Source organism: Uloborus diversus, chromosome 4, assembly GCF_026930045.1.
Source record: "Uloborus diversus isolate 005 chromosome 4, Udiv.v.3.1, whole genome shotgun sequence".
Lineage (NCBI taxonomy): Eukaryota > Metazoa > Arthropoda > Arachnida > Araneae > Uloboridae > Uloborus > Uloborus diversus.
Window position 1 is genome coordinate 189941645 of NC_072734.1, and position 14892 is coordinate 189956536.

The 14892-nt window shown below is 33.9% G+C and overlaps 1 protein-coding gene across 1 annotated transcript in view; it reads left to right on the top strand.

Moving 5' to 3' along the window:
- The first annotated feature begins 3614 nt into the window (after positions 1-3614).
- LOC129220525 (uncharacterized) overlaps positions 3615-14892 on the top strand; it is a 54018-nt gene continuing 42740 nt past the window's right edge. The window contains exons 1-3 of the mRNA XM_054854953.1: positions 3615-3827; positions 8982-9139; positions 12858-13023. Coding sequence (XP_054710928.1) covers positions 3773-3827; positions 8982-9139; positions 12858-13023 — 379 coding nt within the window. The 5' untranslated portion in view covers positions 3615-3772. The remainder of the gene's footprint in view (positions 3828-8981; positions 9140-12857; positions 13024-14892) is intronic.

Here is a 14892-nt window from a genome sequence, read left to right on the forward strand (position 1 = left end):
AAAAGACATTCGTTTTTCAAATTCATCTATCAACTATTTTTCACTAATTTGTCAATTTTACCCTACGGTCATAAAAACGGAAGAGAAAGAAGAACTAGAAAACCTATGATAATTGTTGTCAAGCATCCTGAATTTATAAGAGATTTTCAGTTTAGTGTTTAATATAATTGTAGTTCGTGCTGCACTGATGTTAAAACAGTTGTTAACATTGATTTAACTTATGGGTAAAGGACACGTCAATATCACAAAACCGCAATTGACCACGATTTTTACTGGAATTACTACGGGGAATTCGAATTGTTGGAGTTACTACGCGATATTTTACTGGTTACACGGTCGAAACATTTAAATATTTTTTTAACACTTTTTTATTTCGAACAATTTATTTTCTTCTAAAATCGGACTATTCAATCAAATGTTATTAGGGGGGGGGACAGACAGACAGACAGTTTTCCCCCATCTCAATTTTTCAATACCCTACTTTTCAACTTTTAATTTTTCGATACTTATTTAATTATTTTATTTATTTTTGACTTTTTTTTGTTGTTGTTTTTCGCGATATTTTTAAGATGCATTAAGGCTCTGGCTTTTACTGGGAAAATATGCTTAAAAAGGGTTATTTTGGATTGTAACACATTCTTTTCGAAAGGAGATTTCAGGGGTGCCCCGAAGGGAGGTCACGGGATGTTACTGACCTGAAAATTTTTCCTAATTCAGCAAATTTTGTCTGACGATTCGGCACAGTTTGGAGTTTCATTCGGCAAAATTAGCATCGTTCGGCAAAAATTTGGGGTTCCACCCGGCAAAATTATCATCTTTCGGCAATGTTTAGAGTTCTGTTTGGCACAATTTTCATCATTCGGCTAAATTTGGAGTTCCATTCGGCAAATTAACAGTTTCCGCCCTCTCAAAGGTTCAAGTTCGGGGCGTCCCTAGGAAAATGTTTTCTAATTTTGTATTTCATCTTTCTGCTTAGTTGTTTGTGCCATTTCAATCTCGATGAAAAATAGTTAAATAAAAGATATAATTGGTAATAACTTTTGCTAACTAATATGGGGGGAGAGTAGCCCAAAGCGGGTAATTGAACGAAGAACGTTCAAAAGTTGTTGTATTTGGATTTTTATCGCAACAATTTTGGTTTTACTTTCTATCAGGGTTTTTGAACTTCAAAATAATACGTGATTTTTACATTATTTCAAACCCAATATTTATTTATTTTCAAATTTAAACACTTGAAAAACCAGCTTTGCTCTACCATGGAGCCTAAAGCGGGTAAGTTTAACTGTGATATGGTACATTTGCCAATCAAATGTGAAGTTATAAATGATTAAAGTAATTGACTAGCTAACTGCCATTATTGATAACAAAAAGTATAAAAAAGTTATACTCATCCAATTTAAATTGAAAATCCAAGTCTGCACATGTGTCAAAAAATCATAAATAAATATTCGATTAAATCTTATACCCGCTTTGCCCGAAGGCCCGTTTTTAATTTCAATAATTATAACCTTAAATTTAAAAAAGAAACAAGCAAAATGACCATCGTAGTTTGTAGGTGGATGGTGTCAGAATAACGTAATATTTTTGATATTTAAAAAAATAGACTGGTCCTCGACTGCTCACAAGCTTTATTTCTTCAGTTTTTTTAAGATATGTATCATTTTTCTTATTTTAAATCTGGTTACGCTATGCCGCGTCACTGCTGCTTCGCTGTGATTGATTGAAACTCGAGGGTGTTCGGATAGACACGACATACGCATACATCGCAGCTTGCACACCATGCGGCGGCATACGAAGGCCTACCCGCTTTGGGCCACCCTCCCTTAAATAATAAAATGCTCGTACTTAAAAATATTCTTATGGGACATCAAATGTATGTGATGGTTTACTTCAGAACCTATCCCAGACAATGTTCCATGTAGCATGGATCACTCTGAGTCTTGGAAAAGGCTCCCTTGAGTAGTTGCTCATTCATAATAGTTATGTTTTTAATATCCTTAAGGTGTCCATTTAATTTTCCTCTTAAGACGGGGCAATTAACAATTTCAGGCAACTAAATGTATATTATGGGGGCGGGGATTAAGACGTTTGTAGGTTTTTTTTTATAGTTTATGCTACTTCTGAAATGATCATACATGAACTCTCAAAAAAGAGGAATTGATATAGCATAATCTTATGTAATTAAAAGCTGAGTGTATGTACCTATGTATGTATGTCAAAGTTTCTTCTCCCGAACGACAGTGAACTGACCATCGAACCAGGTATCGATGGATTCGTTATCGTCCCCTCTTTATGTTTGGCTATTTAACATAATCCTCCGATTATAATTAGCGGAGACATAAATTAAAAACTATTAATTGGGACACTTAGATTTCGACATAAAATCTCGATTTTTCGAAGGGTTTCCTCCATTCAAATTATTATTCAGTGCTTCATCTCAACTTTCCGTAACAATGCTTTTATTATAATCTATAGCGGTGGAGAAAACCATTCAGACGAAAGATCTGTTGCCTTTTTTTTTTTCTCGAATATGACCAAGTAAAATTCTTGCGTTTGTTATTAAGGCTTTTCCTGTAATCGGGGGAATTAAAATGTTTACTTTTTGGTTATTTTTCCACAATCTGCCGCAAAAATTTACTGATTTTTTTTTGTTCAAGCCTGAGTGTTGAACACGCGTCACTTTTATTTTCGAGGTAGACCGAGCAAAGCCGGGAGACGCAGCTAGTATTTTTTAATAAACGACCTTGGTTCAGTACATTTGATGCCATTTTAAAAACAAATATGAAGTTCTGAGAGAGTGGAATTTCTCGCAACATACTTTTACAATGAACATTTCTTCAAAAACTCTGATTCGCAACTCTGTGCTATTCCTCAAATTATTCATAAGCGAAAATTCCCTATTGCCTCTGCATCAATACCGGGTGAACATAAAATATAATCCATAACACCATAACCATGCGATTGCTTCTATGATGAAAATTGTTGGTACAAAAGCATATTAAAAAATCCACTAAAGAACGTGCGGTCGGAACATTTCCATGGCACCATTCGTTTTCTCACTTTAAAAAAAGGAGAATTTCAATATCCTGCAACTATATGATTAAAACGGGACATGATGCCTGAGAAAACCGGACTTTTCCGTTTAAAAAGATACCTACGGTCAAGTCACAGATATTCTGCTTGCTCTCTGGACTCTGATTTACAACGGAAACTTTAAATCAACATTTTTAAGTAACTTTCAAAACATAAATCAACATTGACAGTTAATCAGGAAACCCATTTTATAGATGAAACAATAGAACTGCTACTACTAAAATGATTTTGAAAAAATGTGTTCTTGAAAGGTCTTGAAAGTTTTGTTATTCACAAAAAGTTTCTTTTGACAAGTGTATTTCAACAAAAGAAAAAAAAACACGATAGGAGATCTGACACTTCCATTTACCTTTTGCTGATCTGAAGGTTTAAGCACTTCAAAACGGCATCATCCTTTCAATTTCAATAAAAAAAACGTTTTATCTGACACTCTTTTAAAATAGTTCCTGATAATTTTTGAGGCTATCAAAGTTTACGACATATGTAAGTTGATCAGTGACAAATCTTAAAGGCAACCGGGCTAAAAGTGGTACATACTACACATTATCTCCCCCAGAAGAGCCTATATTGTAGTCGTTGAAGGTCAGGTAAATCTTATCTTGTTTTTAGTAAAGCTGAGATCAGTTGGGGAAATGAACAGTTCTTAACGTGTTCCCACCGGCGAACCACCTGTCAGAAAATGCATTTTTTCAAGTTTGTGATATTTATATTGGGAATATTGAGCATAGAAAATAGTAAGTATTATATTTTAATCTAACTAATACAAGCTTTACAGAATACTATTAAATAGTTAAAGCATAGCTCTCATTCGAGTTTCTACAGAAATGATTTTTCAAGATATTTGAAGAAGCGCGTTTTAATTTTCAAACTGCTCCGTTTTAAGCGTGAAGATAACATAATGATATGCAGAAAATCTACTAACACAAAAATGCATTAAAAATATAAAATATTTAGAATATAACTTAGCGATTAGAAAACAGATCAGATAAAAAAAGATAAATGCATTGAAGTATGTTCTGGATAAGCAATATTAATATTACTTAAAAGATAGTATTTAAAAACAAATTTAAGTAGTATTTACATAAAGCATATGAAAAAAAAAGGGATGAAGTATCTCTTTCATTACTCCTTCATTATCTTTACTAATAATAAAGCTGAAAGTCTCTCTGTCTGGATGTCAGGAGGATGTCTGGTTGTCAGGAGGATGTCTGGATGTCAGAAGGATGTTTGGATGTCCGGAGGATGTCTGGATGTCTGGATCTCTGTGACGCGCATAGCGCCTAGACCGTTCGGCCGATTTTCATAAAATTTGGCACAAAGTTAGTTTGTAGCATGGGGGTGTGCACCTCGAAGCGAGTTTTCGAAAATTCGATGTGGTTCTTTTTCTATTCCAATTTTAAGAACAAAAATATCAAAAGATGGACGAGTAAATTACGAAATTATCATAAAGTGGAACCGTAACATGGGCACAAGCCAATTGGCGAGAAACGATATTATCATAACGTGGAACCGTAATGTGGGTGCAAGCCAATTGGCGAGAAAATTCACCATACATAATTTGTAAATATACAGGCGAACCAAAAGACATTTAAATTTTTCTATTACGGGCAAAGCCATGATATATTCCTAATTTGCGTTGAAACAAAATAAAATAAATAGATGTATTTCTTGATGGAAGATGCTTATCAATATTTTAAAAAACCAAACATGTCGAAGATATTAGTCAAAAAAAAAAAAAAAAAAAAAAAAAACGCATTTTAAATCATTTTACAGGCAAAATGACCGTCCTGGCCGTTCTAGTGCTTTATGTGGCTTTTTGTCATTTTTTCCCCCATTGCTTGTTATGAGTGGATAACAATGAGTTCTCTCCAACAATTCAGATATACATGGATTCAGATATACAACGATATCCAACAATTGATAGATAAGCATAGATATAGATGGATATCGAGATATACATGGATATAGAGAGAGAGATAGGGTAGGTAGATGCAGAGATAAATCGAAACGATTTGTAGAAATAGATCTACAATGATACAGATATTAAGTGAAATAATTTTATTCGTCTTTAAAATTTCCCTACGCAACCGCCGAAGGCGGCAATATTGGAGTAAAGTACTGAATGGCATAAAAAGTGAGTTGCGTAAAAGGTGAATCATGTAGCCGTCGAAAGTGGCAAATTAGTGGATAAAAATGGTCAAATAGAGTTGATAATGGACGCTAAACCTCTTTGAATTCAGTGGGAAGTTGTTCTCCACTCTGTTATGAAGAAATTACAAACACACTAGTTTTTGGTATTATTAAATTCTAAAGTTCTTGTGATTAACATTTGAAGTATTAATTGAGACTTTCTAATATTAGGTGTAACATTTATTCGGTTAATATTAAGCACATTTGCATTTTAATTATTTTTTGCATTTAGACAAGTACATGCGGGGCAGACTGGAAGGGGCAAAGTGAAATACTTATTTCGTTTAATTATTCAATCATTTATTAAATCTCTTGCGCATTTTTTATTAATTACTTTATAAACACCTTTATTTAGTAATTCACTTATATTAATTCATTCATTCACTTATATTTTCTTATTCGTTCACTCTTATTCTCACTAGTATGTTTGTCCTCATATATTAATTAGTTTATTCATTTCATTATTCGTTTACGGTTTCATTATCTTTTCATTTATTCATTTAACCACTTAATTTACTGATTCATTTCATCAAAAATATTTTTTATAATCAAATATAAATTTATTTTCCGAAAATATTTCATTTTTCACTTTGCCCAATACAAAAATAAAGTGAAAATTTTCCCCCTTTTTTTAAAGCAAAAATTTACCGCCAAAAATAAAAAATACTATCGCAATGAAAGTTTTACTGAAAAATATTATGTTCTTTCTTTGTGTACTGTAATTTTCAAAACAAATATTCTAACTTGTTTATTTTGGAAAAGCTCAGTCATCTATCTCAGTTAACGGGAAGTATGTGTTGCTAACATATTATGTGATTCCTATGGAAGATAGCGTGATGCAGCACCTGGATGTGCAGTTTATGACGTTATCCCATTATGCGAAAAACGATTTGAAGTTAAAATAGATTGGCGACAAAAAACTCGTAAAGAGATTGCAACCAAAAGAGGTGCCAAGCAGTAGAACTAGATGTTGTATAGAGCTTGTCTACCGAATTTCAACTTATAGGAAGGTAAAAGTTTTTGAGTTTTGCAAGATAGGTATTGAGTTATTCAAACAAGTATTCATATAGACGCCACAGAAAAACTCGGTAAAACAGACTCAGGGATTGTCAAAACGAATCAGTTGCTAATACGCGACAGTAAGATATCCTACGGTTGCTTTGAGGCGACGATGCACAGAGAGGTATTTCAGCCAAAAAGCTGGCCAAAAGTCGAAATGTCAACTTTGCTCATTGGTATTGGCCTTAAGTCTCAAAACAGGTGGATAAACCTACCATTATGTGGAAGTGTTCTTTTTTCATTGAAACTATTCATAAAAAGTTGCCAGCTGTCGGAGCTTAGCATTTTGATGATTCTGTTGTCTTTGTTTGCGACATTCGAGTTTTTCAATAAACCTTCAACGTCTTATTTTTCGCGTTAAAATTATATTAGAAGAAAAATTTATTATGGATGGGCTAAGGGAAGGTTTGTGTTCTGTTATTTATCAGTTTTTACTTTTTCAGACTGTAAGTATTTTTTTAACTGCAATTCTTGGAGTCCCACAAAAATATCATCATTTTTTTGAATTTTTTCGTGTAAATGAATGTTTTTAAACACTGTATACTCATTTGTACTACTTCTAAATTATACCCTATGTTATTTTAGAATGTCTACTTTGATAATCTGCAGCAAAAGCTTGCCCGAGTTTGCCCGAAAAGTAATAAAGCTATAAATAGAGCACATTATTATTTTCATAATTTTGAGCTTTTCCAATTATTTTTAGATTCTATGATTTCAGTCATGAGTACGACTCAAAATACTATAAAAGTACATAAAGGCTATTTGATGTAAAGTTCAGGCAAATAGAAATGGAACTAGCTGAAGTTAGGGATTTCTCTTGAAAATATCGAAATTGAAAAATATCACACTGTTTTATATCTGGGTCTGACTTTGAAGTCAGTCAGTAGCATCAAATTGTCATTCTATAGTCTAATTTATAATATCATGTACTTGTTTTCAACTTATGCGCCAAACTGAAACTTGTAAACCAAAAAATTTCCAAAAAAAAAAAAAAAATGAAATTAATAGTTTATTCTATTAATAGCTTTATTATTTTTCTGTGCAAACTTTTGGTACAGATTGTCAAAATAGACAGTATTATAGGAAAACTTGGTAGTACAAATGAGGGCAGAATATTTAAAAACATTGTCTTACAAGAAAAAAAAAAGAGTGGAATGTGTTTTTTTGAGTCTTGAAGAAAGGCATTAAAAGAAAAAATAAAAATACATGCATATAAGTTGATGAATAATAGAGTACAAACCTTACTCGAGCCCTTCCATAATAAATGTTTCGTCTAATATCTCTTTAACATGAAAAATAAAACAATGAAGGTTTGTTGAAAAACTTGAATGTCCCAAACAAAAGAAAAGGACAACTGAATCATAAAAAAGAAAAGTTCAGACTGCTGGTAAATTTTTATGGTTTGTTTCAATGAAACGAGCTGATGTGTGCATCACATGACTTCCTTTTACTCCAATTTAATGTCATTTCCCCATTATTCGCTATTTTAATGTGATTCAATATTTATTCTCTAAATATCACCAACAATGGCCAAATTGAAACCAAAAAAAAAAAAACTCCGCCAAATTTGTCGCCAAGTTGGCGACAAAACTTGGCGACCAAACGACTGGCGATATATCGCCAAGTGTCCGACAAATTATAACGCCACTTGAGTTTACATCGAAATTAACAATGATTTCCCCAAAAAAAGGTGCAAAAGACCCCCTTAGGAACATCCGAAAGCAACCAAAAGGGGAGGTGCACAACTAGACCCCACTACGAGTCTATGTACCAAATTTCAACTTTCTAGGACATACCATTTTTGAGTTATGCGAGATACATACGCACATACGCACATACGCACATACGCACATACACACATACGCACATACATACAGACGTCACGAGAAAAGTCGTTGTAATTACCTCGGTGATGGTCAAAATGGATATTTCGCGTGTCTATACATTCTTAGGCACTTTTCCGCATGTGGTCGAATCGAAAAAAAAACTCAACATTCATTTGGGGGTGAGCAAAATGGAAATTAAGGGCGATTTTTGAGTGAAAATTTTTTCGCGAATACAATACTTCCTTTTTTGTAAAAGGAAGTAAAAAGAACGCTTTCACATACTGCCATGTTTATTTACCTGTTTTGATACTCAGGACCGACAATAACCAGTAAAGTTGACTATTTCGATTTTTGACCAGCTTTTTGGCTAAAATACCCGTCTGTGCGATGTGTGTACAAATGTACGTATGGACGTGACGAAATAAGTTCCAATAGTCAGTAAATTTAGGCCCAAAAATAATTGGATAAAAGTGAAGCCAGCTTGGCAATATCTCGTCAATTTCTCAGGAATTCACAATTGAAAATTTCAATACTTCAAAATAATAATAATTATAATATGCGGATCGCAAAATGTGAAATAACAAAAGCCTAGCAGGGATTGAATGGGGGGCATCATGTGACTTCATTCCTTGAAACGCTTCCGCCTGCAACAGTTACAGTTAACAATTTTTTAATATTAAGTTCCCACAGTGATATATTTGTAAGATTTTTATGTTCATTATCTATTAGAAAATCTTTAAGTTCAACTAACTTCATTTTGTTCATGGAATTTCAGCATGCGTTGTGATTCGCTCTTTCTCTTTTTATTTTCAGCTTTTGCCCAATCATGCGAGCCAAGGTACGATGTTGGTCGTATTAATGATACACAGTCACTTCGTCGATTGAATGCCTATACCAGGTGTTGGGAAATAAAAGTGCCAGCAGAGAGAAATGCCATCGTTGAAGTTACAAAATTCACACTTAACAAAGCGGTAAATGCATTATTATTTCAACGACAAAAAAAAAAAAAAAAAAAAAAAAAAAAAAAAGAGAGAGAGAGAGAGAGAGAGAGAAAATCATTATTTCAGTTTGATTTTACCCTTTGTTACACAGTAGCTTCATTTGAGCCCAACTAATAGTTTTTTTTTTTTTGAGCAATCACGATTATTGCTTATTGTTCTCACTTGACTGTTTTGATGTGCTATCATTTTATTTTTCATTCACCCTTTGCAGCATGACCGTCGACCGCTTCTCACGATGCTGCTCCTATAGCGAAAGCAGTCTCCAGGTTGCATACATATACTACACACACGCGCATACATACACAACTACACACACACACACGCGCACGCACAAAAATACATACACCTACACACATACACACTCGTGATTGCGAAAAACATAATTTGAATTCAAGAGGTCAAAATTATTATTATTATTTTTTTTTTTTTTTAAATATATTCAACAGTCGACACAGTAGCATAAACAGTTGGCTGAGGAAAAAGGAGGGTTAGGCGGCCTTAACCGAAGCTACTATGTCTCAAAGGGCTAAGTGGTTGTCAAATCGGCTTGTCATTCTGGGAGTCATTGGTAAAGTACAGTACAATAATGATGAATATCTTATATAATTAAAAACTGAGCGTATGTATTCTATGTATGTACCTATGCATCTATGTAGTCATCTATGTATCTATGTCCAAGTTTCTTATCCAGAACGAGAGTAAACTGACCTTCGAAGCAGGTATCGATGGATTCGTAATCTCCCTGTCTTTATGTTTGGCTATTTAACATAATCCTCCGATAGTAGTTAGCGGATATATCAATTAATAACTATTAATTATGACACTTAGATTTCGACATGAAATTCCTATTTTTTGAAGGTCATTCAAATTATTATTCAGTACTTTATCTCAACTTGCCGCAACAATGCTTTTATTAAAATTTATAGCGTGAAGAAAATCATTGAGACGAAAGATCTGTTGCCATTTTTTTTCTCGAATATGAGCAAGTGAAAGTCTGGATTTTGTTTTAAAGGGTTTTCCTGTAATCGAGGGATTTAAAATGTTAACTTTTCCGCAATCTGCCATAAAATTTTACTGATTTTTTTTAATTTTTAGAATTATTATTATTTATTTTTTTTGTTCAAGCCTGCGATTGTTGAACACGCGTCCCTTGACATAACTTTTATTTCCGAGGAAGACCGTGCAAAGCCGGGCAAAGCAGCTAGTAAGAAAATAAATGTAGTGGACAACTTTCGGATTTGAAACAAATTAGTCAAGGGAAGCTCAGCTCTTATTAAATGCCCCCTATAACCTTACGAACGGCTACTTGTTATTTTACATTCAAAAGGTTCAGTTAGGCTACCTAACCTTTTATTTCTGTTCAACAACTGACACTAGCTTAAACAGTTGACAGAAAAAAAGAAAAGGACTGGGTGGCCTTAACCGAAGCTACTGTGTCTCAACGGGCTGCCAAATTGGCTTGTCATATTGGAAATCATTGCTAAAATACGATACAATAATGATGACGATACGAAAGCAAATGAAGTAGACAACTTTATGATTTCAAACAAATTATTTTGAGGAAATTCAACTCCTAGCAACTGCCCTCTATACTACCGTGTGCAGGTAAACGGCAGTATCTGCAGAAATGAGTTTTTGAAATATTTGAAGAAATGCGTGATAAATTCAATGCTAACAATAGGAAGACGTTGTAATTAGACGTTTTTTCCCCGTCTTTTTTTCATGGGAAACCAAATAAGCGAGCTTGTACGATAAAGAAAACGTACAATAGATGACAAAAATGCAAAAAAATGAAAAATTTGCAGTTGGTGCCCTTTACCTGCACACGACAATATAACCTTTAAAACGGCTTCTGGAGCTCTTATATTCAAGAAACTCACGCCTGTCATTTCTATGACAGGCAAGATTCACTTTGCCTATCATACAGTTGTGAAAAGTGCTTAAAACTATGCAGTTGCAGCCCTTTTTACCTGCACACGACAGTATAATCTTTAAAACGGCTTCTGGAGCTTTTACATTCAAGAAACTCACTTTCTCTCGCCTGTCACTTCTATGACAGCATGCTATGACGCATACGCGAGTTGTGGCAAATGGAATACCACGTATTGTAATCAAACGAACGGGTAGTATTTTTTGTTTTCCAGGCGAAGCAAAATTCGGGTTAAGTATCCTGAACGGTAGATTTTAAGAGGTGGTCAGAAGTTATGCTGTCTCTATCAAACATTCATATTCACACGACTACAGTCTGCATGGTTTTGTCGAAGCAGGAAACGGTTCGATCACCTGTGCAAAATCTTGCAGCGAGAGCCGAGATGTTGAGCTCAAATAACTCAATGCTTTGAAAGTGAAAAATTCTGATTTTTTAACGCAAAAGCATTATTTAAATATCATTTAACGTTTTTCATACATGTTTTCCACCGAAGTTTGCTGCGGCCTTAGGCTTGGCGAATCCTCAAGGGGGCCTTTGACTACAACTTGGGAAGCCCTGCACTAGGTACTCCATTGAATTACTAAGGGACTGAATATTTTCTGCATTAAATTGCATCCGATCATCTAAAAATATTTAAGGCTGGACACGTAACATATGCCATTTGATTCAAAGCAAAATATGTGTGAACTTTTCATAAATTTTTTCTGAACAAACATTTACTACTTGACGAAACACAATTAAATGGATCATCAATAAAAAATGTAGTAAAGTAGTGATCCTGAACCCTAGAACTACAAATCCATTTTTTTATCTGTTAACTAAAAACCGGAGTAAATAGTACTCGTATCAACCCCATAGGTTTTTTTGCTCGTAAAATCGTTCTGTAAATTGTAATCTAGCTTATAAGTTCATGAATTTTTATGTTTTTGTCTCTTGACAAAGAGAACAGTGAAGGACAAATTCAGTTTTATCAAAATTTTTTAGTGAAAATACGATTTGAGTAGTTAAAGTGCTGAAAATCTGGTTAAAAATGCTGAAAACCCAGTATACTTCGAGTAAACATTTACTCCGGTTTGTAGTTATAGGGATAAAACTGATTTGTAAAAAAATCCTGAGTGTCGGACTTACAGGTTAAAAGTTCTGAAAATACAGTATATCAAGAGCAATTACCTACCCGTTTGTAGTTCTAGGGTTAAAATTGATTTGTACAAAAATCCCGAGGGTCGGACTTACTGGTTAAAAGTGCTGAAAATCCAGTATAACTAGAGTAGATTTCTACCCCGATTTGTAGTTCTAGTTTAGTTGGTGAAAATACGATTTGAGTAGCTAAAAGTGCTGAAAACCTGGTTAAAAGTGTTGAAAACCCAGTATCCCTGGAGTAGATATCTACCCCAGTTTGTAGTTCTAGGGTTAAAATTGATTTGTAAAAAAAATCCTGAGTGTCGGACTTACAGGTTAAAAGTGCTGAAAATACAGTATATCAAGAGTAGATATCTACCCGGTTTGTAGTTCTAGAGTTAAAATTGATTTGCAAAAAAATCTCGAGGATCGGTCTTACTGGTTGAAAGTGCTGAAAATACAGTATATCAAGAGTAGATATCTACCCGGTTTGTACTTCAAGGGTTAAAATTGATTTATAAAAAAACCCTGAATGTCGGACTTGAACTATTTCCTCGATAATGACCTTTACCCGAAATGACTGTATTTCAAAATGTTTTTAAACTCTCTTTCAGTGTTTCAAAATAATTTCATTTTCAGCCATATACAGATGTGTATTTGAGAATAGGGGCTCGCACTTTGAGGCCTCCACAGCCAATAAAAGTTCAAATTCGTTTGATGAAGGATGAGATTGTCACCTTTCATGCTGAAAATCTCCGCAACGCCTATTTGATAACAGCCAGTTTCGAACTCACCTACAAAGTGCGTAAGTAAATATTCACTGTTATAAAGCATTCATGAATTTGAGACGCAAACATTTTGTAACGATTGAAGAGATTATATTTCAAGTTTTTTTTTTACTGCCAAAATAATCAAATCTGTAATTCTGATGCAAATATGATCATTTTTGTTGAAGTAATTGTGGTTAAAATGAAGCGACATTCATTAGACAATTCGACCCTCAGTCGACAGCCAAATCGCCAATCAAAGCCTTTTTCAACTAATAATAAGGTATGCAGTATACCGAAAGCCCGGCTATGATATTTAGAGACTGCAGTTTCGTCCTTGTTAAGAGCTCATCAGTCTGGAATAGTCAATAACTGACTTCGAGGCAGATGTCATCTCATTGAAGCTGAGAGCGCCAGCAAACTAGTAGGTAAACTAAGTTTTGCCCACCAATGAGAATTTGTCCCAACGGTGACGTTTAACTCATCGATTGAAGGCAAAGCTTGGGTATTAGCAGTAAGTTACCACCCCTAAGCCAAGCTAACACAGAACTACATGCAATATACCGACAGCTCAGTTTTGACATTATGTATGGTACTCTCAGCTATGTGGCACACTCAGCTTCATACTCAAGTGTCAAAATATTCTTTGTACTGCGGAGTCGGTAGAAAAATGACCGACTCCAATCCCGACTCCGAGATTTTGAAACGCCCGACTCCGACTCCTGATTTTAAAATTTTTTTTTAAATTGTACTTTTTTAATTCCCTCTCTCCCTTCAGGGAAAGGGGGAAAACCTCTAAACGGAGATTGAAACATTAATTCTTTTTTATGAAAATTTCGCATTTTGTTTTTTATTGCAAACCCAAGACATACACAACGTTAGAAATTCAATTTAAAAACCAAATTTTCCAATAGTTACAAGTTTAAAAGTGAAATGACTTAAAAATCCCTTTAAAAAATTTAAAAGGATTAGCTTTAATTTGTCCCCCCTCCCTTTAATATTCAACAAATAGATATTGATCAAATCGTGTGCTTTCAATTTTTGAAAGCTGTAACTTCAGAGGAAAAAAGTTTTTTTTTTTAAGTTCAAGTTCTTGAGTGGGGGTGGTTTGGCCCGGGTGATACCAATCTGGTAGGGGACACACAAAGTTAATCTCAGAGTTTATAAAAAATATAAATATTTTAACTCTGAAAATTTTCCCGAATATATTTTAAATTATATTTCATCAATAAAATTTCAACAAAAATGAGGCACATATACGTCAGGAGCTAACTTGACACAAAATGCGGCGGTATACAAATTCGTACGAATAGCTTTTACTATACCTATATTTCTTCTTCGCTAAATTTTTAATTTAAATTTTATTGGCTGCTTTAGAATTAACCTTAATATGAAGATTTTAAGATTAACTGCAATTATTGAGTGTTGTAATTTGTAATCAAAAAATTATTTACACTTATTTTGTTCCATACTTTTTAGTGAGAACCAAGCTTATAGAAATAGTCTTAATTAAAAAAAAAAAAACAGATTATTTCATCGGATTTTTTGGATTCGTGCTTTCGGGCCAGACCTTATTTGAATTTGCCGATCACCCTCGAAAGTTTCCACCTGAGCTACGGGCCTCGACTTACTAAATTGTTACGTTCCTTTTACTATTTTATAACTGAGATCGAACAAAACATTATATTTCTATTTTTATTTGAAAGTGATTACTTGAAAATGTTAAGCAACAAAACCGTTTGCTGACAGTTGCTATTAGTTAATTAAGGGACGGCTACAGAAAGTTCGGTAAGCACTCAAGCTAGCTGATTGCCATAATGGCAGTTATTTTCTCATTAGTAGCTTTTTATACGTTTTGTTGCCTAACATTTCAACTGGTAGACAGTTTTTAAAATGCAAGGAGAGTC